This window comes from Physeter macrocephalus, chromosome 13 (assembly GCF_002837175.3).
Source record: "Physeter macrocephalus isolate SW-GA chromosome 13, ASM283717v5, whole genome shotgun sequence".
NCBI classification, from domain to species: domain Eukaryota; kingdom Metazoa; phylum Chordata; class Mammalia; order Artiodactyla; family Physeteridae; genus Physeter; species Physeter macrocephalus.
The window spans coordinates 18,981,005-19,007,644 of NC_041226.1; the positions used below are offsets into that span (position 1 = coordinate 18,981,005).

A 26,640-nucleotide genomic window follows, 5' to 3' on the forward strand; every position below is an offset into this window, starting at 1 on the left:
CTCCTCCTTCCAAAGGGTAGAGTAGTCATTGGGAGGCAGCCGCCCAGCCAGAAACTACAGTTCCCACAGGGGATGTGAACAGAAATGATGTTTGTGACTTCCAGGCCAGGGTTTTTAAGAAGCAGGTATGCCTTCTCTACTCTCTGTCTCTAGATGCAGAGGAGGCCAGGATGACAGTAGCAACAAGACAGAAGATGCCTAGGCCCACGGATCAACCACATGGAGAACAGCTGTCTGCCGTTCAGCAACACTTACACTGGACTATTACATGGGTGATAAGTGTCTAGTGTGTTAAGCCACTGAAATGTTGATGTTTATTTGTTATAGCAGCTAGTATTAAATCTACCAATACACTGAGGGTCATCTAACTAGTCAGTGACAGAACTGAGACCAGAATCCATGTTTTCCGACTCTTCTTCTTACAGTACATCAAACTGTCTTCAGATATATATTTATATTTCTAAATTATCTCTGTGGTATTTAGGCAATTTGTTCCCACTTGATTTGTTCTCAGATAAATGCTGTTAATCTCCAACAAAGCCTTATCTGCACTTACCATTTACAATCATTTTCAAACAAGCAGAACATGGTTTTCTGGAAAAATAAAGATCACAGTTTTTCAACCTTGACCCATGTTTTATCAGAGCAATTTTCCCAGCATGTAAATCTTCACTTGAACAGTGGAGACCAACAATTTTCATGTTTTTCACCACCACAAGACCAGTTCTCTTCACCTACATTAAGATACAAAATAATAATTTATGTGATTAGTTGTAATATCTAATGATCGTATCATGGATTATACTTGATTTATTAATAAAATGAAAGTTTTGTTTAGTTCTTCATCTGAACACAGTTTGAACAAAAGCACATTTCTCATTAGGTCCAAAAATTTTTCTGAAAGTTTAATGTTGACTTTCTACCAGAAATTTTCTAAATCTAGGCTTTATTAACCAAACAATTACGCATTTAATTATCATAAATTTACCCTAGTAAAAAATGAATACATTTTAACATAGTAAAGGGCAATAATGAAGTTGATTTGACTTGTTTCTTAATCTAGTCTAAGACTACTTAGTATTAAGCTTCTAGATAATAAGGAAAAACTTGGAAAACCCTGTGATTTTACACGTGGATAAGTGAAGCCCAGAGTTTACATGATTTTCTGAAAGACCCATAGATAGTAAAAGGCAGAACTAAATCAGAGGTCATATTAAGTTTTCCAAAAAAATTTTTTTATTCAAGGATAGTTGATTTACAATGTTGTGTTAATTATTGCTGTAAAGAAAAGTGATTCAGCTATACATATATATATATATACACATTCTTTTTTTAAAAATATTCTTTTTTTTCCATTATGGTTTATGATAGGATATTGAATATAGTTCTCTGTGATATACAGGGACCTTGTTGTTTATCCATCCTATATACAATAGCTTACATCTACTAAATTTTAAAATATTTTAAATACTGACTAAAATAAAGATAATTCTCAACTTCTTTCTAAAAATTGACTCTAACAATTTTTAGGACTATGGCACTAATGTGGTAGGACCCACCTCCTATAAATATATAGATTATTTATAATTTTAAAAATGTTTTAAAATGCATAGTCAAGCTCAAAAGAAAGGAAGACATAACCCTCAGGTGTTAGAAAGGAAGACAGAACTCAAAGCAAAAGCAGTAAACTGCAGCCATCTCAGCAGTTTCCCACCCACAGTAAGGGACTGGGCTGACTTTGCTTTAAGCCCCAGAGGCTGAGCACTGGCTGGAGTTCTAAAGAGTGGTTACTTCAAACCTAAAGTGTCCTAACTAATACAGATACTAATCAAATAAGCTGCTGTAACAATATAAATATCAGATAAAACAGACTAAGGTTAAAAATCAGTTCTACATAAGCCACAAAACAGTCTATGCTGTTTTCACAGCAAAAGATCCTGAAGTAAGGAATGTAAACCTAATCCTTGGGTTCGTAATGGATTTTACAATATGAGGGGGACTTGGGCTGAGAACAGAGTGTCCATTATTCCCTACTCCCTTTCAAAGGGATTTTACTCTACAGTTATTCCCAATAGGACACATTTGAAATCACTTTAAAGATCAGACCAAAGCTGTATTTACTAAAATAGTCAAGTTTCGGTTTCAATTATGAGTATAAATTTTTGAAACTATGGAGAATGATACTTTGTGAAATGTGAAGGAACAGAGACGATTTCATAGAATTCCCTTTCAGAGGTAATCAACCATCTCCTAAACATTCTGGACATTTAAAAGGAATATAAAAATCTTTCCCTTACAAAATATATGTCCAAAAACATAGATTAAATATGAAAGACCTGTCTATACTGGCTTTTAAAATAAGCCTTAAATTTACCTTGACTCCTTTCCCCTCCCTATCCCAAAATTTCTTAAGAGCCTTATGTTCCTCAAACATAAAGTATATGTTAGTATCTACTTCTAAATACTTCCAGCAAGCTTTTAAAAAAATTATCACTGCTGAGGCCTTTTCAAAATATCTCAGTAGACTAGAGCTCATTTTATTTAAATGAACCAATTGTGACCAATGGAAATGGCTGCAATTAAATGATTTTAGCTTTAGATTTTCTAAGTAGTTATGCAGACAGAAATAAAGCCAGAAACCCTGACCACAAAAGACTTTAAAAAAATTATTCCTAGGGGCTTCCCTGGTGGCGCAGTGGTTGCGCGTCCGCCTGCCGATGCAGGGCAACCGGGTTCGCGCCCCGGTCTGGGAGGATCCCACATGCCGCGGAGCGGCTGGGCCCGTGAGCCATGGCCGCTGAGCCTGCGCGTCCGGAGCCTGTGCTCCGCAACGGGAGAGGCCACAACAGAGGGAGGCCCGCATACCACAAAAAAAAAAAAAAAAATTATTCCTAAAAAATGGGAAACATACTCATCAATTTATTTTTTTATTGGAACAATCTTTTAGGCCAAGTTTATCACTTTATTGTCTACAGTCCTTTTCACTTCAGAAAATACCTTTTTTTTTTTTCATTTTGTTTCTAGGTAAGGCCAAAATATCAAGTTTGAGACCAAGATTTTTCCATCCCAAACTGAAAACAAAACAAAACCAATAAAAGCATAAGTTGCATTCCATTTCGATACTTCCACTTACTCCAACTCCCAGAAGACTGAATCTCTGCAGTGAATCACTGTTCTGGATCCTGATTTTGCTTCACTTCACTAACATCTTGGCAAGTGTCTATGTAATCCTAGTCACAGAGTTTTACATTAAAACACAGGCAAAAGAGGACAGTCTGGTTTGTAAATGAACTAGTACATTTACTTAAATGGCAATTCACGACTCTTTTCCCTATTGCCTTTCTTATAATTAAAAACATCTAACTATTCTAAAATAAATTATTTCTATATTCTTGTTGGGCATTTTAGAGACTCACTCTCAGAAATAATCAGGAAATCTCCAGGAATGTACATCAGAATCATCAAGGTAACTTTTTTCAAAATATACATGTCTCCACTTCACACCCAATGAATCAGAATCTCTCTGGAAAACTCAGAAGATTAAAATAGCAAGGAAATACTATGCAATATTAAAAAGAACAAGGTTCATCTTGCCAGGTTTGGGCTTTGATTTTACCCTACTTACAAGCTAGTAAGTTAGCCTGTTACTGTTTCATGGATGCTAGCAGAAGACATGAAACTCCTGGGTCAGAAACAAAGGACTTTATGGTTCTTAGCACAGCAAGCCATGTGAGCATCATGTTTGTGATGGTTTCCTTGCCCACAAGTCCCACAAGGGGTCATGCAGATGGGTCCATATGGATTCCTGGACATGAAGCGGGTTGTGTTACAGGAGGGGAACACTGAGCTCGGGAATCTGTTGTGTTTTATTGCAAATAGTGAGCAAACCTGCTCTATGTCCCAGAGGGAGACATTATCTCAACCCTCAAAGTTGCTTGAGGCAAACACAACTCTTGAGAAATGGCCTAGGTAAAGAACAGTTAGGGCCTTGCATTCTTGGCAAGACCGGCAGGATGTGTTGGAGTTTGAAAGAACATGCAGAGTGTTTCTCAACACATCTATATAAACTAATATGGGAAGGTGAGAAGAGTTAAATTTGAAAAATTTTAAGAGAGAGCAAGATGTAGGAACATATTACAGAATACACAATCCCATCTGTTCTCCCTTACCACCACCCGCAACCTTTGGAGAGACATGTATAGTCTTGTAAACGTATGATTTTTAGAAGAGGATACAAAAACTCTCTTGGAAGTGGGAATGGGGAACTTCAGTATAAAAGAGACTTTTATTCTACTTTATATCATTCCTTTTGCTTTGTTATTATGAGCCTATGTCTTTTTTTTAAATCATAAAAATTCACCTGTTTTTTGTCAGTAGATACTCTGGCCATCTCTTCATTATCTCCTAAGGGTCCATGCTTTCCTTCCTCCCTTTCCTAATTAAACACAGATTAAGGGGGGAAAAAAAGATTAGTACATGTGATTAATTCAATATTTCCTATTTAAAGACTGGTTTCTTTGGCTGTGGTCATTTATTTTTTTCCTCGATGAAACTCTGTATTGACTTCCTGCTTTGTTCAGGTTCAAGTTCAGACTACTCAACCTAGTAAATAAGGCTTTTATAATCTGGCCCCTGAATACTTTTCCAAAATACAGAAGAACTGAAAATAAAATTCTGTAGTTTAAGGTTTCAGAGTTGGGGCAGTTTTGAGCAATGGAAAAGTCCTAGTGTGGCCATGGCTAAGAAGGACTAAAGGGGAATAGAGGTAAATTACCTGGCATTGGGAAGGTGAAGAACTACGTAGCAAGGATATGAACTATGGATTGTGGTAGGCAGAATAATCGTCCCCCAAAGACCTCCCTGTCCCAATCCCTGGAGCCTGTGGCTATGTTATATTACATGGCAAGGCTGCATACGGAATTAAAGTTGCTAATCATCTTGAGATGGGGAGGTTGTCCTGGATTATCTGGGTAATGTAATCACATTAGCAATGTAATCACAAGGGTCCTATAAGTGAAAGAGGGAGGCAGGAGAGTCAGTGCTAGAGGGATGCAACATGAAAAAGCCTCATCCCACCATTGTTGGCATTGAAGGTGGAAGAAGAGGTTCACAAGCTAAGGAATGTGGGCAGCTTCTAGAAGCTGAAAAAGGCAAGGAAACAGATTCTCCCTGAGAGTCTATAGAAGAAATGCAGCCCTGGCAACATTTTGATTTTAGTCTAGTGAGACCCATTTTGGACTTCTGACCTATAGAACTTTAAGAATATACATTTGTGTTGTTTTAAGCCATGAGCTTTGTTGACACTAATATAGGAATGTCCATAAGTCTCCTCTAAAAGTAAAACTTGAAGTAGAAAGTTTTGCACCAGGGGATAAATTCGTTCATCCATCTGTCCATCCATGCAACCAGTTTTTGAACACAAATTTTCTTAGCAGATTTATTTTTCATTTATTAATTCAACAAATATTTATTGAACCCTTTCTATGTGCCAGCCATAAACCCAGTTGCTCAGGATGCAGCTCTTATAGAGCTTATGATTTACGAACACAGGAAAGTGATTATGAGGTAAGTAGATGACAGAATGAAATAGCAGAATCCTGTGAGCCCCAAAATAGGTGGGATATGCAATAAATCGAAGAAAGTTTGAAAGTGGGAATGACAAACTCGGTGTATGCTGACCTCTTAGTTTTCTGAAACAAGGGTTGGATGCTAGAAAAGGAGTAACCTCTAAGAAATTTACAAGAAAAGCCATGTCCTGGGAATGAGGTTTCTGTTCAAGTAGAACAGGAAGTGGAGGAAGTAATTATGTTGGTAATGTAATTATGGGGGTGTGGATGGTAGTTGTGGTGATGCTGATTATATGTATGATAATAATAATAATACCTAACATTTACTGAGTGTTGGCCATGTATCAGGCCCTAAATTACCTCATGTAATCTTTACAACTTTACAAAAGTAGCTATGATTATTCCCATTTTGCAGATGAAGAAACTGTGGATAGAGATTAAATATCTCAACCATGGTTACATAACTAATAAATGGGTAAGCAAGGATCTGAGCCCCAAATTCATTGTCTTCACTGTTATCCTATATTACTTCTGTTCTGGAAAAGTATGTGAGGTCTTTTAGCATAAAGATAACGTACAACACCAGAGGACACAATGGGAAGAGCTGGGAGAGAAAGACAAATATGTGATGTGCAGAGAAATATGAGGGAACAATGCAGTTATTCTAATTCTTACTAAAGTAACATTCAGGCAATTTAGGTAAGTCTTACTTAAGTGAAATTTAAAACTATAAACCAGTAGGAGAGAGAACTATTTTTAAATGACAGCAATGTTCAACAGTACTCGATTTCTATTTCAGAACTTTTAAGTACTTATGGTTTTTTTCCTCAGAAGTCTCATAAAGTTTCTCTCCTACTTATTTATCTAGTTTTAGACTATATTATTAAAAATTCTTACTCTTTATACTCAATATATAACTTGCTAAACAATCCTCAATGCACACTCATACACTGTAAATATTTGACAACATAGAAAACTCAGATGGTAGTTATATTCTGAAGTGGTTGAAGTTAATAGTTCCATAAGGCTGGTAAAAATGACAGACAATTTAAATGTCCAATAATAAAAGAATAAACATGTTACATTGCTACAATGGACTGTTATGCAATCATTAAGAGGACAATAAAATGATAATAAAACCCATAAAATTCCTAGAAGAAAACAGGTGGTAAGCTCCTTGACATAGATTTTGGCAACTTTTTGAATCTGACACCAACAGCAAAAGCAACAAAAGCAAAAATAAACAACTGGGAATACAACAAACTAAAAAGCTTCTGCACAGCAAAAGAAGCCATCAAGAAAACGAAAAGGCAACCTACTGAATGGGAGAAAATATTTGCAAATCACATATCTGACAAAAGGCTAATATCCCAAATATATAAAGAACTCATACAACTCAATAGCAAAAAACCAACAAATCCAATTAAAAAACGGGCAGAAGATCTGAATAGACATTTTTCCAAAGAAGATATACAGATGGCCAACAGGTACACAAAAAGATACTCTACATCATTAATCATCAGGGAAATGCAAATCAGAACCACAGTGAGATACCACCTCACACCTGTCAGAATGGCTATTATCAAAAAGACTAGAAGTAACAAGTGCTGGGGTTAAGGTGTGCTGAAAAGGGAGCTGTCAGGCACTGTTGGTGAGAGTGTAAGTTGGTGCAGCCACTATGGAGAACAGTATGGAGGGTCCTCTAAAAATTAAACATAGAACTACAATATGATCCAGCAATTTCACTTCTGGGTATTTATCCAAAGAAGATGAAAACACTGACTTGAAGAGACATATACACTCCCAATGTTCACTGAAGCATCATTTACTTACAAAAGCCAAAATATGAAAACAACCTCAGTGTCCATCAACAGATGGATGGATAAAGAAATTGTGGCATATATATACATACACACACAGTGGAATATTATCTAGCCATAAAACAATGAAATCTTGCCATCTGGAACAACACAAAGGGATCTCAAGAGCATTATGCTAAGTGAAGTAAGTCAGACAGAGAAAGACAAATACCATATGATCTCTCTTATATGTGGGATCTAAAAACAAACAAACAAAAACCCCCAAGTTCACAGACACAGAGGACAGAATGGTGGTTGACAAAGATAAGGGTGGGGGTGGGAGAAATCGGTGAACTATAAAAAAAATATTTAGTTTAAATAAACTAAATTTAAAAATAAAATAAAATAAAAATAACAAACACATAAATTACATAGTATATGCCAAGCACTATGTAAGATCTTTACAAATATTAAGTCATTCATTTTTCAATAAAAGTTCCACGTAGTATGTACCAGTAACACTCCATTTTACAGATGAGGAAGATGACACAGAAAAAGGTAAAGTAACTCATGCAAGGTTACACAACTAGTAAGAGATGGAGCCAGGATTTGAACCCAGGCAAGCTAACTGTGAAACCACTGGCTACTCCCAAAGCATTAGATTAAGTTGCCACTCCAGTGTTTATGATAGTATTACAGCATGAGGATTTTCCTATGTTAAGTGAAAAGGGCAGGATCCAGAATTAAATGATATCAAATAAGTAAAGGAAATAGAGAAAAAAGATTGAGAAACAACACAAAAATGTTAGTAGTCTCTAGGTGGTGGAATTATGAGGGATTTTTTTTTTCTTCTGTCAATTTTATAAATAATAAACATGTATTACTTTCGTAACACATAAAAATATTTTATTTTTAAAAAGACAAAGGTTTGGGCTTCCCTGGTGGCGCAGTGGTTGAGAATCTGCCTGCCGGTGCAGGGGACGCGGGTTCGTGCCCCGGTCCGGGAAGATCCCACATGCCGCGGAGCGGCTGGGCCCGTGAGGCATGGCCGCTGAGCCTGCGCGTCCGGAGCCTGTGCTCCGCAACGGGAGAGGCCACAACAGTGAGAGGCCCGCGTACCTGTGCCCCGCAACGGGAGAGGCCACAACAGTGAGAGGCCCGCGTACCACACACACACAAAAAAAGACAAAGGTTTGTAAAGTGTCAAAAGCAATGTTTCCAATACAAGTACGTGTGAAACTGCATCTTAGAGTTTCTGTGACTTAATTTGTATAGCAAAAGCAGGATAAATAATTTAAGTGAAACAAATTTATTACTTTAGCTTAAAGTACATTTTTCTTAATAGGAAAAAGATCTTAATCAACTTTATGAACATCATGTGCAATTAACAGTGGAATTATTTATTTAATTTAATGTGCCTCTCTGCTGAAAAAGAACAGAATGTATTCTTGGGATGTGTGTGTGTGTGGGGGGTGTGAATGAATTAAAATGAGACCAAATCTTGATATTAAAAAAGGTTCTTCAAAATTATTACTCAATTTGTAAAAAGCCCAGCTTTTAATTAATTTATTTTTAACTGAAATATACTTGACATATAACATTGCACAAAATTAAGGTGTATAATACATTAATTTGATACATTTATATATTGTAATATGATTGCCATTGTAGCGATAATTAGCACGTCTAGGGACTTCGCTGATGGTCCAGTGGGTAAGACTCCATGCTCTCAATGCAGGGGACCCAGGTTCAACCCCTGGTCAGGGAACTAGATCCCACATGCCGCAACTAAGAGTTCACATGCCACAACCAGCAAGTCTGCATGCCGCAACTAAGATCCGGTGCAGCCAAAAACAATAAATAATAAATAAAATAATAACAATAATAATAATTAGCACCTCTATCTCTTAGCATGTTTGATGATTATAATACAATATTGTTTTCTACATTCACTGCAATGTGCATTAGATCTCCAGGGCTTACTTACTACTCATAAGTTTGTACCCTTAAACAACATCTGTCCCTGTCCCCACCCACCCCGCCCCAGCTCATGGTAACCACCATTTTACTCTCTCTGAGAGTGAGATCATACAGTACTTGTCTTTCTCTGTCTGACATATCATTTAGCATAATGTGTTCAAGGTCCATTTACAGTGCTGCAAATGGCAGGATGTCCTTCCTTCCCGTGGTTGAGTAACACTCCACTGCAAAGCCCAGCTTTTTAAATGCACTTTTAAAAGGCTTAAATCTCTAAACATTTGCTTCTAATCTGTCTCTTCAAGAGAAATTTCATCAGCAAAAACCAAACCAAACCAAAAAAAAAAAAAACCCAACAGCTTAGAAGTCTTCTACTTTCATAAAATAATACTAAGCTGTTAATAACTAGGAAGAATAAAGGACTTCAAAATCCATGAAGAAAATGAAGAACTTTCTCAAAGCCATTAATAATATGTGGAGCCAGGGTGGGGGTTAAGGGAGTGGTTGAAAAATAGGGAATAAAAATGCATAACATTTTAAATAATGTTTTATTATTTATAAAACATTTTACATAGGTATTGGGAGAAAACTACTCCAAGAGATATCATTGTATCATGAAAAGTGAATTCCCTATCTACACACAGACCTTACACCCTTGACAAAAGTTAACTCAAAATGCGTCATAGACCTAAATGTAAAATACAAAACTATAACACTCCTAGAAGATAACCATAGGAGAAAACCTAGGTGATCTTGAGTATGGCGAAGACTTTTTAATTACAACACCAAAGGCATATGATGCATGAAAGAAATCAGTGATAAGCTGGACTTCATTAAAATTAAAAACTTCTCTGCAAAGGACAATTTCAGGAGAATGAGAAGACAAGTCACAGACTAGGAGAAAATATTCATAAAAGACACATCTGATAAAAGACTGTTCTCCAAAATATATAAAGAACTCTTAAAACTCAACAGTAAGAAAACAAACAACCTGATTAAAAAATGGGCCAAAGACCTTAACAGACACCTGACCAAAGAAAATACAGATGGCAGTCTGAGAGGGTAACTACGTATTCTACTTTTAGACTGGAAAGAGAAACTATCACAGCTATGAATTACAAGTATCACACTAAACCATGAAGGTATTTTGCAAATTTGAAGCCTTGTTGAGTTTAAGTGTGACCGAAACTAGAGCAATAAAATCAAATTTTAGACCACCGCTTGTCTAAGGGGAAAAACTGTCCAAGGAAACAAATTATACCTGAGACTTTCGTCTTTGACTTTTGACTGCTGGGAAGAGCTCCATCCAGAGACTGAGCAGAGTGAAAAGGTTGACTTTAGAAAGCCTTGGTATTTCACCTGCAAAAGAGAGGGCAAACACTTTAACGTTTTACTAATGATGAAAATAAGAACTAAGCTCAGTGCCACTTGGGTGCTGCAACCTTAGCTCAGCTGTTTTAGCAGGAGGCAGAGAAAAAGGATTCGTGTGCAAGAGAATGAAAGCACTTTCTTATCAGGAGACTAATTTCAACCTCCTTGCCGGCAACGTCTTCCAGCACTTTCCAAAGTTGGGCCCTCTTTCACCCAGCAGAAAAAAATAGTACAGCTGATACACGTAGCTATGGGAACAATCCAAGAAAAGTTATGAAAAGTCCTTGCATCTGAGATCATCGTGGAGCAACCTTTACTTTGTACTCTGATGAAGCGTTGCAACAAGGCCAGTGGTTAGAACCCAGACCTAAAAATACGGTGACCTTAGAAGGAAAAGCAGTTGAAATATAGGAAAGCGTCGCGTGCGGTTAATTTTGAAATCGAATAAAAAACACAGTTTGGGGAATTTGTAGGCTCGTCGATCCCAGGTCCAGGTCCTGGGAGGAAAAGTAAAGGGGAGTAGTGAGCGCAACTTCAAAAGCCAGTGCAGCCGGGCCAAGGGATTCCGGTGACCGAGGTGGCGACGCGCCCAGGGCGGGGATGGGACACCCAGGAGCAGAAACGCAGGCGAAGACGGCCAGGCAGGGAACCCAGAGTGAAACGGCGGGAGACGCACAGAGAAGACCGAAAGGCGAGTGGCGGGAGAAGGATTCGGGGCACTCACCGGTCATGCTGCCAGTCTGGGTGCTGACTGACCGTCCGGCCCCCTCGCTCTCCAGATTTTGCATCTGCCCTGCTTCTTTCATCGCCAGCCCAGCGGCCTCTGCTGCCCAGGAAACCTCTCGCTGTCCTGCATGGTCTTTGCCCCAGCTACCTCACTTCTCGCCTCCTCCCAGCAACTGTACAGCAACGGCCAAACTCTGCGCGACCGAATGACGTAGGAGCCCGGCAGCCATTTCCCGGCGCCCTGTGTGACGTCACGGCGAGGGGTGGGTGAGGCGACACAGGGCTGCTCCTCCGGCGGCGACCATGTGGGTAGGAAACACAACGCAATAAATCATTTGACACTTGTATTTGACTGTGTTCGTAGGTTTTGCTGAAATCTGGTCGCTTGAGGATGTCTTGGCTCGAAGTCCCAAGTTGCGCAGACTCTCAGAGGGTGATGGGGGCTTCACATACATGAGAGTTTTGGTCAGAGAGCGAAGGAGAATTGAAATGGAAACCTGCCCAATCTGTCGTGGTCAAGGTCATGGAGAATTTGGGAGACGAACGGGGTGGGAGCTGGGCGGTCCAGATTGTTGTTATCCTCTAAGATTGGCCAGTCCTGGGGAACTTAGTGCCAGGGACCACCACAGGAACGTTCTGCTTCTTATTAAACACATGAAGACATTAAGAGGTAGAACTGTAGTTGTGGGAAAATTGAAGATAGGAGGAAGTGGCCCCTAGAAAATGTGAGAAGTACCTGACATTGTGGATTTGTGCCCAGTGCAATTTATTATTTTATAAGTGTCCTAGGCATGACTCAAAATGAAGCCCCTCCCTCCACCAGTGACTCAGAGCCTGTTTTCCATCACCAACTTGCGCCATCACAACTTGAAATACTTAAAAATAGTGAGACACAAAAACTGCTCCGAGACTCTGAAAGCAAAAGCCAACATTTTGAAAGTACATTATTTTGTAAAGGATTAAAGAGAGAATTTTCAGTGTTGATGGGTATGACTGTGGTTCATTAATTGTCACTACTGTATAGTATTTCATTGTAGATATATACCACAATTTATTTATCCATATTTGAGTCAAAAGACATTTGCACTATCTCCAGCTTTTTGCTATTGCAAGCAATGCTGCTTTAAACATTTTTGTATATGTCTCCTTATGCTCATATGGAAGAGTTTCTTTAGGGACTACACTTAGGAGTAGAATTCTTGAGTTGTTATTGTCAAGTTTCCCCGATAATGCTGAAAAGTTTTCCAGAGAGATTGGGCTAATTTACATAGCTGTATATCCCCACTAATTCTTGGTATTGTCAAACTTTTAATGTTTACCAATCTGGTTGGCATAAAATGATATCTTGTGGTTGTGATTCCCCCTGATTTCTACTTAGATAGATTGGCTATACATGTGTCCTCTCTATGAAATACCTGTTAACCATTTTTCTATTTGGTAGTTATTTCTTATTCATTTGTAAGCATTTTTTATACATCCTGGATATTCATTCTCAGTTGGGTATGTGTACAGTAAATATCTTCTCCCCATTTGTCACTTGCTTTCTCACCTAATGATGTTTTTCAGTACATAGTTCTTTATTTTAATGTGCTAAATATACAAATAATTTTCTTAAATGGGTTTTGTATCTTTGTATCTTTTTAAACATTTTCTACCCAAGGTTATAAAGTTTTTTTTTATTTTTCTATGTCAGTTATACCTCCATTTTTAAAAAATAACTTGTATATTTCCTCTAAAAGCCGTAAGTTTTTCCTTTTATATTTGTATCCTCATTCATCTAGAATTTATTTTTGTGTATGATGTAAGGTAGGGATCCAGTTTTTTTTCCACTTGGATAATCAGTTATCCCAGAACTATTTTCTCATTGATCTACAATGTCACCCCTGTCATGTATCAAATTTCCATATACACGTGAGTCTGTTTCTGGGCTCTATATTGTATATCATTGGTTGATTATACCTCTGCCCCCTTACCTCCCCCCAAAAAAACCACCTTATTTTCTTCAGGAATATCTTGGTTATTCTCTCTTTTTTTTAAATGTTTTTTAAAATATTTATTTATTTATTTAGGCTGTGCCGGGTCTTAGTTGTGGCATGCAGGATCTTCGTTACTTACAGCATGTGAGATCTTTAGTTGTGGCATGCAGGCTTCTTAGTTGCGGCATGCGGACTTCTTAGCTGTGGTGTGTGGACTCTTAGTTGCAGCATGCATGCAGGATCTAGTTCCCCAACCAGGGATTAAACCCAGGCCCCCTGCATTGGGAGTGTGGAGTCTTAACCACTCGACCACCAGGGAAGTCCCTCTTGGTTATTCTTGACCCTTTAATCTTCCATGTAAGTTTTAGAATCATAGCGTCAACATTCCTCAAAAAGTTCCTCTGACATGTTGATTGGAAGTGCATTGAATTTATAGATCAGTTTGAGATATAGAGGCTTCCCATCCCTGAACATGGTGTATCTGTGTTAACTTTGTATATTGGGTTTTTCAAAAGGTTTTAAAATTTTTCTTCATAAAGATTCTGCATATATTTTATGAGTTAATCTTATGTTTTGTTGCTATTATAAATAACATCTTTTTAAAAATTGTATTTGTATGTATTTGTGCCTAATATATAGAAATGCAAGTGATTTAATCTTATATTAAGGAATCTTGCTAAATTTTATTAATTCTAATACTTTTTATTTTTAGCTTCTTTTGTTTTCTAGACTGAACCTATATTATCTATAAATAATGAAAATTTTATTTGTATCTTTCTAATCTTCAAACCTTTTATATCATTTTCTTGTCTTACTGCACTCTAGAATTGCTAGGGAAATGTTGAGTAGAGATAAAGGCACAGGCATCTTTTCTTGTTCCTGATTTTAGAGGAAACTATTTTTTTTTTTTTTTTTTGGTTTTGTTTTGTTTTGCGGTACGCGGGCCTCTCACTGTTGTGGCCTCTCCCGTTGCAGAGCACAGGCTCCGGACGCGCAGGCTCAGCGGCCATGGCCCACGGGCCCAGCCGATCCGCGGCATGTGGGATCTTCCCGGACCGGGGCACGAAGCTGTGTCCCCTGCATCGGCAGGCAGACTCTCAACCACTGAGCCACCAGGGAAACCTTAGAGGAAACTTTTTTTTTTTTTTTTTGTGGTATGCGGGCCTCCCTCTGCTGTGGCCTCTCCCGTTGCGGAGGACAGGCTCCGGACGCGCAGGCTCAGCGGCCATGGCTCACGGGCACAGCCGCTCCGCGGCATGTGGGATCCTCCCAAACCGGGGCGCGAACCCGGTTCCCCTGCATCGGCAGGCGGACGCGCAACCGCTGCGCCACCAGGGAAGCCCAGAGGAAACTATTTTAATGTTAAACTTTAAAGTATGGTTTTTGCTGTAGGCTTTTGATAGCTGTCCTTAATCATATTATGCAAATTCACTTCTATTTCTTTTTTTTATCAGATTTTGAACTTTATTAAATGCTCACGGTAGATGCCTCTAATCAGCTTAAGAAAGGTCCTTTCTCTCCTGTCTTGCTGAGAATTATTATCATGAATGGATGTTGAGTTTTATCAAATGCATTCTCTGCATCTAATAATATGATCCTATATTTTTTCTCCCTTAATCAATTAATGTGGTGAATTATACTAAAATATTGCTTAATGTTAAACCAGCCTTGTGTTCCTTTGGTAGACCCATCTTGGTCATTATGGGTTATTTTTTTATTCATTGCTGGATTAAATTTGCTAATATCCTATTAAGATTTTTGAATCTGTGTTCATGAGTGAGCTTAGTGTGTAATTTACCATGGTCTCTTTGGTTTTGATGTCTTGATTAGGGCAACTTCTTAAATGAGTTGGGCAGTGTTTCCTATTTTTCTTTTCTCAGGAAGAAGTTGTGTAAGATTGGAATTATTTGTTCCTTGAACGTTTATTAAAATTTTCTTGGAAAAGCCAGTTGAGCCTAGTGTCTTCTAAATGGAAAAATATTTCACTACTAATTCAATTTCTTTATTGGTTAAAGGACTACTCAGACTGTCTTCTCTTCTTGGTCAGTTTTTGGTAAGTTATATTTTTCTCAAAATTTGTACATGTTACTAAATTACCCACCAATCATGGATCCTTTGCCTGTTACTTCACCTCTTGTCAGTACAAAGAGCTCCCATATCTTCTCCCCAAATTTGCAGTTTTCAACATTTTACCACATTTACACTATCTTTTATAATTCTTTCTCTCTTTCTTACCTTTGCACACCACTCCCCCTCATTCTTTTTTATGAATCATTTGAGAGCATGTTAAAGACAGTATATTCAATTCCACCCTGACCCCAAATAAAGACTCTAACTCATGCTAATTCATCCATCCAAAACAAGAAATCACCATCGATTGGACACTACTGTTCAACCCACAGGCCCTTTCAAATTTCACAAAGTGTTTCAACGTGTCATTTTCCTTTCTGGTTCAGCATCCCATCCAGAATCACTGAGTTTTGCATCTTGTTAGTTTCCTTCAACCTGGAATATTTTCCTCAGTCTTTCCCTCTGTTTCACAACATTAACAGTTTTAAAGGGTACAAGCTTTTCTTTCTGTAAGATTTCTGTCAACCAGAGTCATTCTGAGGTTTCCTCACAACCAGACTCAGGTGGGAATGCTGCAGAAGATGCTGTGCTGTTTTCCATGATGACCTCAGGAAGCACCTCTGTGTTAACTCATCCCACCCCTGGTGATGCCACCCTCAATCATCTGGCAAGTTAGTGCCTGTCAGTTTTCTACACCATAAAGTCATTATTTTTCCCTTTGTAATTTATAAGTATTTTGTGGGGAGATACTCCCAAAACGATGCCAATACCCTATATATGTTAAACCCGCATGCACCAACTTTGACATCTATTGGTGATTCCCACATGAATTAACTACCATCGTGACGGTTGTCCGATTGTGATTTTCTGTTTCCATCATTTCTTCTACATGTAGTAGTTGTCATTCTACTATAAGGAAGAGCTTTTCCCTCTTCCTCATTCATTGATTTATTCATGTATATCAGTATGGATTTGTGAATTCCTATTTCATTCAGTGGCTTGTAATCTGTTATTTATTTTAATCCTCAAATTGTCCCACATTTGGCTGATGAAATCCCCTACAAGTTGACTCATTTATTCTTTTGATGTGACCCCATCATTCTACGAGCATTTTCTTACATTCTGGTGCAACAAGATGCTCCAGGCTCATCATGTTCCTTCCCTGCCCCAGACCTGGAATCAACCATTCCCCCAAGTAGCCCTGGTTCCTCTCAGTGTTGTTGTTGTTTTTTAAATTTGTATTGAAATATAGTTGATTTGCAATGTTGTGTTAGTTTCAGGTGTACAATAAAGTGATTCAGTTACATATTCTTCTGTTTTTTTTAACATTCTCTTCCATTATAGGTTTTTACAAGATATCGAGTATAGTTCCCTGTGCCAAACAGTAGGTCCTATTTCATATATAGTAGTATGTATATGTTAATCCCAGACTCCTAATTTATCCCTCCCCCTCCTATTTCCCCTTTGGTAACCAAAAGTTTGTTTTCTATGTCTGTGGGTCTGTTTCTGTTTTGTATATAAATTCATTTGTATCATTTTTTTTTAGGTTCCACATATAAACCATATCATATGATATTTGTTTTTCTCTGTCTGGCTTACTTCACTTAGTATGAAGTGAATCTCTAGGTCCATACATGTTGCAGCAAATGACATTATTTCATTCTTTTTTATGGCTGAGTAATATTCCATTATATATATATGTATCTATATATACACACCACACCTTCTTTATTCATGCATCTGTTGATGGACATTTAGCTTGCTTCCATATCTTGTAAACAGTGCTGCTGTGAACACTGGGGTGCAAATATCTTTTCAAATTATGGTTTTCTCCAGGTATATGCCCAGGAGTGGGATTGCAGGATCATGTGGTAGCTCTATTTTTAGTTTTTTAAGGAACATCCATACTGCTCTCCATAGTGGCTGTACCAATTTACAATCTCACCAACAGTGTAGGAGAGTTCCTTTTTCTCCACACCCTCTCCAGCACTTATTATTTGTAGACTTTTTGATGATGGCCATTCTGACCAGTGATACCTAATTGTAGTTTTGATTTGCATTTCTCTAATAGTTAGCAATGTTGAACATCTTTTCATGTGCCTTTTGGCCATCTGTATGTCTTTTTTGGAGATGTCTGTTTAGATCTTCTGCCCATTTCTTGATTGGGTTGTTTGTTTTTGTTTTGATATTGATCTGTATGAGCTGTTTGTATATTTTAGAGATTAATCTCTTGTTGGTTGCATCATTTCCAAATATTTTCTCCCATTCTGTAGGTTGTCTTTTTGTTTTGTTTATGGTTTCCTTTGCTATGCAGAATGTTTTAAGCTTAATTAGGTCCTGTTGGTTTATTTTTGTTTTTATTTCCACGACTCTAGGAGATGGATCCAAAAAGATATTGCTGTGATTTATGTCAAAGAGTGTTCTGCCTATGTTTTCTTCTAGGAGTTGTTTTTTTTTAATTAATTACTTTATTTGTTTTTATTTTTGGCTGTGTTGGGTCTTCATTGCTGTGTGCAGGCTTTCTCTATTTGTGGCAAGCAGGGGCTACTCTTCATTGCAGTGTGCGGGCTTCTCATTGTTGTGGCTTCTCTTGTTGCAGAGCATAGGCTGTAGGTGCGTGGGCTTCAGTAGTTGTGACACCCGGACTCAGTAGTTGTGGCTTGCAGGCTCTAGAGCACAGGCTCAGTAGTTGTGGTGCATGGGCTTAGTTGCTCCGTGGCATGTGGGATCCTCCCGGGCCAGGTATCGAACCCATGTTCCCTGCATTGGCAGGTGGATTCTTAACCACTGCACCACCAGGGAAGCCCCTCTTCTAGGAGTTTTATAGTATCTGGTTTTACAGTCGGGTCTTTAATCCATTTTGAGTTTGTTTTTGTGTATTGTATTAGAGAATGTTCTAATTTCATTCTTTTACATGTAGCTGTCCAGTTTTCCCATTATCACTTACTGAAGAGACTGTCTTTTCTCCATTGTATATATTCTTGTCCCGTTTGTCGTAGATTCGTTGACCATAGGTGTGTGGGTTTATTTCTGGGCTTTCTATCCTGTACCATTGATCTATATTCCTGTTTTCGTGCCAGTACCATACTGTTTTGATTACCATAGCTTTGTAATATAGTGTGAAGTCAGGGAGCCTGATTCCTCCAGCTCCATTTTTCTCTCTCAAGATTGCTGTGGCTATTCAGGGTCTTTTGTGTTTCCATACAAATTTAAAAATTTTTTTGTTCTAGTTCTACGAAAAGTGCCATTGGTAATTTGATAAGGATTGCATTGAATCTGCAGATTGCCTTGGGTAGTATAGTCATTTTGACAATATTAATTCTTCCAATCCAAGAACATGGTATATCTTTCCGTTTGTGTCATCTTCAGTTTCTTTCATCAGCATCTTATAGTTTTTGGAGTACAGGTCTTTTGCCTCCTTAAATAGGTTTATTCCTAGGTATTTTGTTCTTTTTGATGCAATGGTACATGGGGTTGTTTTGTTAATTTCTCTTTCTAATCTTTTGTTGCTAACGTATTGAAATGCAACAGATTTGTGTATTAATCTTGTATCATGCAGCTTTATCGAATTCATTGTTGAGCTCTAGTAGTTTCCTGGTAATGTGTTTAGGTTTTCTATGTGTAGTATCATGTCATCTGCAAACTGTGACAGTTTTACTTCTTCTTTTCCAATCTGGATTCCTCTTATTTCTTTTTCTTCTCTGATTGCTGTGGCTAGGACTTCCAAAACTATGTTAAATAAAAGTGGCAAGAGTGGACATCCTTGTCTTGTTTCTGATTTTTGAGAGAATGCTTTCAGCTTTTCACCATTGAGGATGATGTTAGCTGTGGATTTGTCATATATGGCCTTTACTGTGTTGAGGTAGGTTCCCTCTATGCCCACTGTCTGGAGAGTTTTTATCATAAATGGTTATTGAACTTTATAAGAAGCTTTTTCTGCATCTATTAAGATGATCATATGATTTTTATTCTTCAGTTTGTTAATGTGATATATCACACTGATTGATTTGCAGATATTGAAAAATCTTTGCATCTCTGGGATAAATGCCACTTGATCATGGTATACGATCCTTTCAATGTATCATTGGATTTGGTTTGGTAGTATTTTGTTGAGGTTTTTTGTGTCTATGTTCATCAGTGATATTGGCCTGTAATTTTCTTTTTTTGTGGTATCTTTGTCTGGTTTTGGTATAAGGGTGATCGTGGCCTCATAGAATGAGTTTAGAAGTGTTCCTTCCTCTGCAATTTTTTGAAATACTTTCAGAAGGATAGGTGTTAACTCTTCTCTAAATGTTTGATAGAATTCGCCGGTGAAGCCATCTGGCCCTGGACTTTTGTTTGTTGAGAGTTTTTCAATCACAGATTCAATTTTAGTACTTGTAATTGGTCTGTTCATATTTTCTCTTTCTTCCTGGTTCAGTCTTGGGAGATTGTTTGTACCTTTCTAAGAATTTGTCCATTTCTCTAGGTTATCCATTTTCTTGGCATATAGTTGCCTATAGTAATCTCTTATGGTCCTTTTTATTTCTGTGGTGTTGGTTGTAACTTCTCCTTTTTCATTTCTAATTTTATTGATTTGGGCCCCCCTCCCTTTTTTTTCTTGATTAGTCTGGCTAAAGGTTTATGAATTTTGTTTATCTTATCGAAGAATCAGCTTTTAGTTTCTTTTTTTAAACATCTTTATTGGAGTATAATTGCTTTACAATGGTGTGTTAGTTTCTGCTTTATAACAAAGTGAATCAGTTATACATATACATATGTCCCCATATCTCTTCCCTCTTGCGTCTTCCTCCCTCCCACCCTCCCTATCCCACCCCTCTAGGTGGTCACAAAGCACCAAGCTGATCTCCCTGTGCTATGTGGCTGTTTCCCACTAGCTATCTATTTTACGTTTGGTAGTGTATATATGTCCATGCCATTCTGTCACTTTGTCCCAGCTTACCCTTCCCCCTCCCCGTATCCTCAAGTCCATTCTCTAGTAGGTCTGTGTCTTTATTCCCATCTTGCCCCTAGGTTCTTCATGACCATTTTTTTTTAGATTCCATATATATGCGTTAGCATATGGTATTTATTCTTCTCTTTCTGACTTACTTCACTCTGTTTGACTGTCTCTAGGTCCATCCACCTCACTACAGCTTTTAGTTTCATTGATCTTTGCTATTGTTTTCTTTGTTTCTATTTCGTTTATTTCTGCTCTGATCTTTATGATTTCCTTCCTTCTATTAACTTTTGGTTTTGTTTGTTCTTCTTTATCTAGTTGCTTTAGGTTTAAGGTTAGGTTGTTTATTTGAGATTTTTCTTGTTTCCTGAGGTACGTTTTTGTTGCTATAAACTTCCCTTCTGGAACTGCTTTTGCTGCTTCCCATAGGTTTTGGATTGTCGTGTTTTCATTTCTATTTGTCTCTAGATATTTTTCTGTTTCCTCTTTGACTTCTTCAGTGATCCGTTGGTTGTTTAGTAGCATATTGTTTAGCCTCCACGTGTTGGTGTTTTTTGCAGTTTTTTTCTGTAGTTAAAAATATTTATTTATTTATTTGGTTGCACTAGGTCTTAGTTGCAGCTCACGGACTTCTTAGTTGCAGCTCGCAGGCTCCTTAGTTGCGGCATGTGAACTCTTAGTTGCGGCATGCATGTGGGATCTAGTTCCCTGACCAGGGATCAAACCCAGGCTTCCCCTGGAGTGTGGAGTTCTATCCACTGCGCCACCAGGGAAGTCCCTTGTAGTTGATTTCTTTTTTTTTTTTTTTTTTTTTTTTTTGTGCTACGCGGGCAAAGAATAAGAAAATCACCATTGAATTTCATTTACTCACTCAAATGTTTTGTTTTGTTTTTTTTTTTTTTTTTTGCGGTACACGGGCCTCTCACTGCTGTGGCCTCTCGCATTGCGGAGCACAGGCTCAGCGGCCATGGTTCACGGGCCCAGCCGCTCCGCGGCATGTGGGATCTTCCCGGACCGGGGCACGAACCGGCATCCCCTGCATCGGCAGGCGGGTTCTCAACCACCGCGCCACCAGGGAAGCCCCCTTGTAGTTGATTTCTAATCTCATAATGTCGTATTTGGAAGAGATGCTTGATTTCAGTTTTCTTAAATTTACCAAGGCTTGCTTTGTGGTGCAACATGTGATCTATCCTGGAGAATGTTCCGTGTGCACTTGAAAAGAATGTGTATTCTGCTTCTTTTGGATGGAGTGCTCTATAAATATCAATTAAGTCCATCTGGTCTAATGTGTCATTTAAGGCCTGTGTTTCCTTATTGATTTTCTGTCTGGATAATATGTCCACTGATGTAAGTGGGGTGTTAAAGTCCCCCACTGTTATTGTGTTACTGTCAATTTCTCCTTTTATGTCTGTTAACATTTGCCTTATATATTGAGGTGCTCCTATGTTGGGTGCACATATATTTACAATTGTTGTATCTTCTTCTTGATTTGATCCCTTTATCATTATGCAGTGTCCTTCTTTGTCTCTTGTAACAGTTTTTATTTTAAAGTCTATTTTTTCTGATATGAATATTGCTACTCCAGCTTTCTTTTGATTTCCATTTGCATGGAATACCTTTTCCCATACCCTCACTTTCAGTTTCTATGGGTCTCTAGATCTGAAGCAGGTCTCTTGTAGAGAGCATATATACAGGTCTTGTTCTTATATCCATTCATCCAGTCTATGTCTTTTGGACATCGAGCATTTAATCTGTCTACATTTAAGGTAATTATCAATATGTATGTTTTTATTGCCATTTTGTTAATTGTTTTGGATTTGTTTTTGTAAGTCTTTTTTCTTCCTTTCCTCTTTTGTTCTCTTCTCTTGTGATTTGATGTCTATCTTTAGTGTTGTGTTTAGGTTCCTTTTTCTTTTTTGTATGTATATCTATTATAGCCTTTTGGTTTGTGGCTACCATGAGGTTTTGATATAGCAGTCTATATATACATGATTGTTTTAAGTTGCTGATCTCTCAATTTCAAATGCATTTCAGATATCCTGCATTTGTATTCTTCTTCTCTCAGGATTACTGGTTTATATATCACATTTGTGTGTGGATGATTCCCTACTGTAGTTTGCCTTTACTGGTAGCTTTCCCATTTAATAGTTTTCTTTTATTTTTATTTTATTATATTTTTATTGGAGTATAATTGCTTTACAATGTTGTGTTAGTTTCTGCTGTGCAGCAAAGTGAATCAGCTATATGTATACATATATCCCCATATCCCCTCCGTCTTGAGCCTCCCTCCCACCTCTCTAGGTCGTCAAAGGCATTGAGCTGATCTTCCTGTGCTATGCAGCAGCTTCCCACTAGCCATCCATTTTACATTTGGTAGTGTATGTATGTCAATGCTACTTTCTCACTTCGTCCCAGTTTCCCCTTCCCCCGCTGTGTCCTCAAGTCTGTTCTCTACGTCCGCATCTTTATTCCTGCCCTGCCACTAGGTTCATCAGTACCATTTTTTTTAGTTTCCATTTATGTACGTTAGCATACAGTATTTGTTTTTCTCTTTCTGACTTACTTCACTCTGTATGACAGACTCTAGGTCCATCCACCTCATTACAAATAACTCAATTTTGTTCCTTTTTATGGCTGAGTAATATTCCATTTTATATATGTGCCACGTCTTCTTTAGCCATTCATCTGTCGATGGACATTTAGGTTGCTTCCATATCCTGTCTATTGTAAATAGTGGTGCAATGAACATTGTGGTACATGTATCTTTTTGAATTATGGTTTTCTCAGGGTATGTGCCCAGTAGTGGGATCGCTTGGTCATGTGGTAGTTCTATTTTTAGTTTTTTAAGGAACCTCCATACTGTTCTCCATAGTGGCTGTATCAGTTTGCATTCCCACCAACAGTGCAAGAGGGTTCCCTTTTCTCCACACCCTCTCCAGCATTTATTGTTTCTAGATTTTTTGATGATGGCCATTCTGACTGGTGTGAGGTGATACCTCATTATGGTTTTGATTTGCATTTCTCTAATGATTAGTGATGTTGAGCATCTTTTCATGTGTTTGTTGGCAATCTGTATGTCTACTTTGGAAGTGTCTATTTAGGTCTTCTCATAGTTTTCTTGTTTGTAGTTGCAGCCTTTTCCACCTAGAGAAGTTCCTTTAGCATTTGTTGTAAAGCTGGTTTGGTGGTGCTGAATTCTTTTAGCTTTAGCTTGTCTGTATAGCTTTTGATTTCTCCATCAAATCTGAATGATAGTCTTACTTGGGTAGAGTATTCTTTTTTTTACAATTTCTTGCAGTACGCGGACCTCTCACTGTTGTGGCCTCTCCCGTTGCGGAGCACAGGCTCCGGACGTGTAGGCTCAGTGGCCATGGCTCACGGTCCCAGCTGCTCCGCGGCATGTGGGATCTTCCCGGACCGGGGCACGAACCCGTGTCCCCTGCATCGGCAGGCGGACTCTCAACCACTGCGCCACCAGGGAAGCCCAGGTAGAGTATTCTTAGTTGTAGGTTTTCCCCTTTCATCACTTTAAATATATGATGCCATTCTCTTCTGGCCTGCAGACTTTCTGCTGAAAAATCAGCTGGTGACCTTATGGGTTTCCCTTGTATGTTATTTGTTGCTTTTCCCTTGTTGCCGTTAATGTTTTATCTTTATCTTTAATTTTTGTCAATTTGATTACTGTGTCTCAGCATATTGCTCCTTGAGTTTATCCTGCCTGGGACTCTCTGTGCTTCCTGGACTTGGGTGACTGTTTCCTTTCCCATGTTAGGGAAGTTTTCAGCTATTATCTCTTCCAACATTTTCTCAGGCTCTTTCTTTCTCTATTCTGCTTCTGAGACCCCTATAATGTGAATGTTGGTGTGTTTGTCATTGTCCCAGAGGTCTCTTAGATTGTCCTCATTTCTTTTCATTCTTTTTTCTTTATTCTGTTCCATGGCTATGATTTCCACCACTCTGTCTTCCAGCTGACTTACCCATTCTTCCGCCTCATTTATTCTGCTATTGATTCCTTCTAGTGTATTTTTCATTTCAGTTATTGTATTCTTCAACTCAGTTTGGTTGCTCTCTATATTTTCTAACTCTTTGTTCAAAACTTTTGTAACTTCTCCCTCTGTGCATGCATTCTTTTCCGAAGTTCTTGGATCATCTTCGCAGTCATTACTCTGAACTCTTTCTTGGGTAGATTGTCTAGCTCCATGTCACTTAGTTGTTCTTCTGGGGTTTTATCTTGTTCCTTTGTCTGAAACATATTCCTCTGCCATCTCATTTTGTCTCAATTTCTATTTGTATTTTTATGTATGTGGAATGTTAGTTATGTTTCTCGACCTTGGAAAAGTGGCCGTCTGTAGGGGATGTCCTATATGTTGTCTGATATGAATATTGCTACTCCAGCTTTCTTTTGATTTCCATTTGCATGGAATACCTTTTCCCATACCCTCACTTTCAGTTTCTATGGGTCTCTAGATCTGAAGCAGGTCTCTTGTAGAGAGCATATATACAGGTCTTGTTCTTATATCCATTCATCCAGTCTATGTCTTTTGGACATCGAGCATTTAATCTGTCTACATTTAAGGTAATTATCAATATGTATGTTTTTATTGCCATTTTGTTAATTGTTTTGGATTTGTTTTTGTAAGTCTTTTTTCTTCCTTTCCTCTTTTGTTCTCTTCTCTTGTGATTTGATGTCTATCTTTAGTGTTGTGTTTAGGTTCCTTTTTCTTTTTTGTATGTATATCTATTATAGCCTTTTGGTTTGTGGCTACCATGAGGTTTTGATATAGCAGTCTATATATACATGATTGTTTTAAGTTGCTGATCTCTCAATTTCAAATGCATTTCAGATATCCTGCATTTGTATTCTTCTTCTCTCAGGATTACTGGTTTATATATCACATTTGTGTGTGGATGATTCCCTACTGTAGTTTGCCTTTACTGGTAGCTTTCCCATTTAATAGTTTTCTTTTATTTTTATTTTATTATATTTTTATTGGAGTATAATTGCTTTACAATGTTGTGTTAGTTTCTGCTGTGCAGCAAAGTGAATCAGCTATATGTATACATATATCCCCATATCCCCTCCGTCTTGAGCCTCCCTCCCACCTCTCTAGGTCGTCAAAGGCATTGAGCTGATCTTCCTGTGCTATGCAGCAGCTTCCCACTAGCCATCCATTTTACATTTGGTAGTGTATGTATGTCAATGCTACTTTCTCACTTCGTCCCAGTTTCCCCTTCCCCCGCTGTGTCCTCAAGTCTGTTCTCTACGTCCGCATCTTTATTCCTGCCCTGCCACTAGGTTCATCAGTACCATTTTTTTTAGTTTCCATTTATGTACGTTAGCATACAGTATTTGTTTTTCTCTTTCTGACTTACTTCACTCTGTATGACAGACTCTAGGTCCATCCACCTCATTACAAATAACTCAATTTTGTTCCTTTTTATGGCTGAGTAATATTCCATTTTATATATGTGCCACGTCTTCTTTAGCCATTCATCTGTCGATGGACATTTAGGTTGCTTCCATATCCTGTCTATTGTAAATAGTGGTGCAATGAACATTGTGGTACATGTATCTTTTTGAATTATGGTTTTCTCAGGGTATGTGCCCAGTAGTGGGATCGCTTGGTCATGTGGTAGTTCTATTTTTAGTTTTTTAAGGAACCTCCATACTGTTCTCCATAGTGGCTGTATCAGTTTGCATTCCCACCAACAGTGCAAGAGGGTTCCCTTTTCTCCACACCCTCTCCAGCATTTATTGTTTCTAGATTTTTTGATGATGGCCATTCTGACTGGTGTGAGGTGATACCTCATTATGGTTTTGATTTGCATTTCTCTAATGATTAGTGATGTTGAGCATCTTTTCATGTGTTTGTTGGCAATCTGTATGTCTACTTTGGAAGTGTCTATTTAGGTCTTCTCATAGTTTTCTTGTTTGTAGTTGCAGCCTTTTCCACCTAGAGAAGTTCCTTTAGCATTTGTTGTAAAGCTGGTTTGGTGGTGCTGAATTCTTTTAGCTTTAGCTTGTCTGTATAGCTTTTGATTTCTCCATCAAATCTGAATGATAGTCTTACTTGGGTAGAGTATTCTTTTTTTTATAATTTCTTGCAGTACGCGGACCTCTCACTGTTGTGGCCTCTCCCGTTGCGGAGCACAGGCTCCGGACGTGTAGGCTCAGTGGCCATGGCTCACGGGCCCAGCTGCTCCGCGGCATGTGG

The 26,640-nt window shown here is 38.2% G+C and overlaps 1 protein-coding gene and 1 long non-coding RNA gene across 7 annotated transcripts in view; one reads left to right on the forward strand and one right to left on the reverse strand.

Moving 5' to 3' along the window:
• The window catches only part of CDADC1 (cytidine and dCMP deaminase domain containing 1), a 65,347-nt gene extending 53,645 nt beyond the window's left edge, over nucleotides 1-11,702 (reverse strand). For 3 of the 6 annotated variants that reach the window (XR_447599.4, XM_007105281.4, XM_007105280.4), the window contains exons 1-4: nucleotides 11,439-11,701; nucleotides 10,605-10,702; nucleotides 4,361-4,435; nucleotides 557-734 (exon numbers count right to left, since the gene is read on the reverse strand). Coding sequence is in view for 5 of the 6 variants with exons in the window: in XM_007105281.4 (XP_007105343.2) it covers nucleotides 557-734; nucleotides 4,361-4,435; nucleotides 10,605-10,702; nucleotides 11,439-11,520 (433 nt within the window). In the remaining variant the exon portion in view is untranslated. Of the gene's footprint in view, nucleotides 1-556; nucleotides 735-3,133; nucleotides 3,231-4,360; nucleotides 4,436-10,604; nucleotides 10,703-11,438 lie in introns of those variants that run through there. The other 3 variants (XM_007105282.4, XM_028497236.2, XM_055089664.1) reach the window with 3 other exon arrangements.
• Nucleotides 11,703-15,381: 3,679 nt separating this feature from the next.
• The window catches only part of LOC129392689 (uncharacterized), a 14,229-nt gene continuing 2,970 nt past the window's right edge, over nucleotides 15,382-26,640 (forward strand). The window contains exons 1-3 of the long non-coding RNA XR_008619058.1: nucleotides 15,382-15,469; nucleotides 16,044-16,157; nucleotides 16,831-16,870. This is a non-coding gene — a long non-coding RNA (uncharacterized lncRNA). The remainder of the gene's footprint in view (nucleotides 15,470-16,043; nucleotides 16,158-16,830; nucleotides 16,871-26,640) is intronic.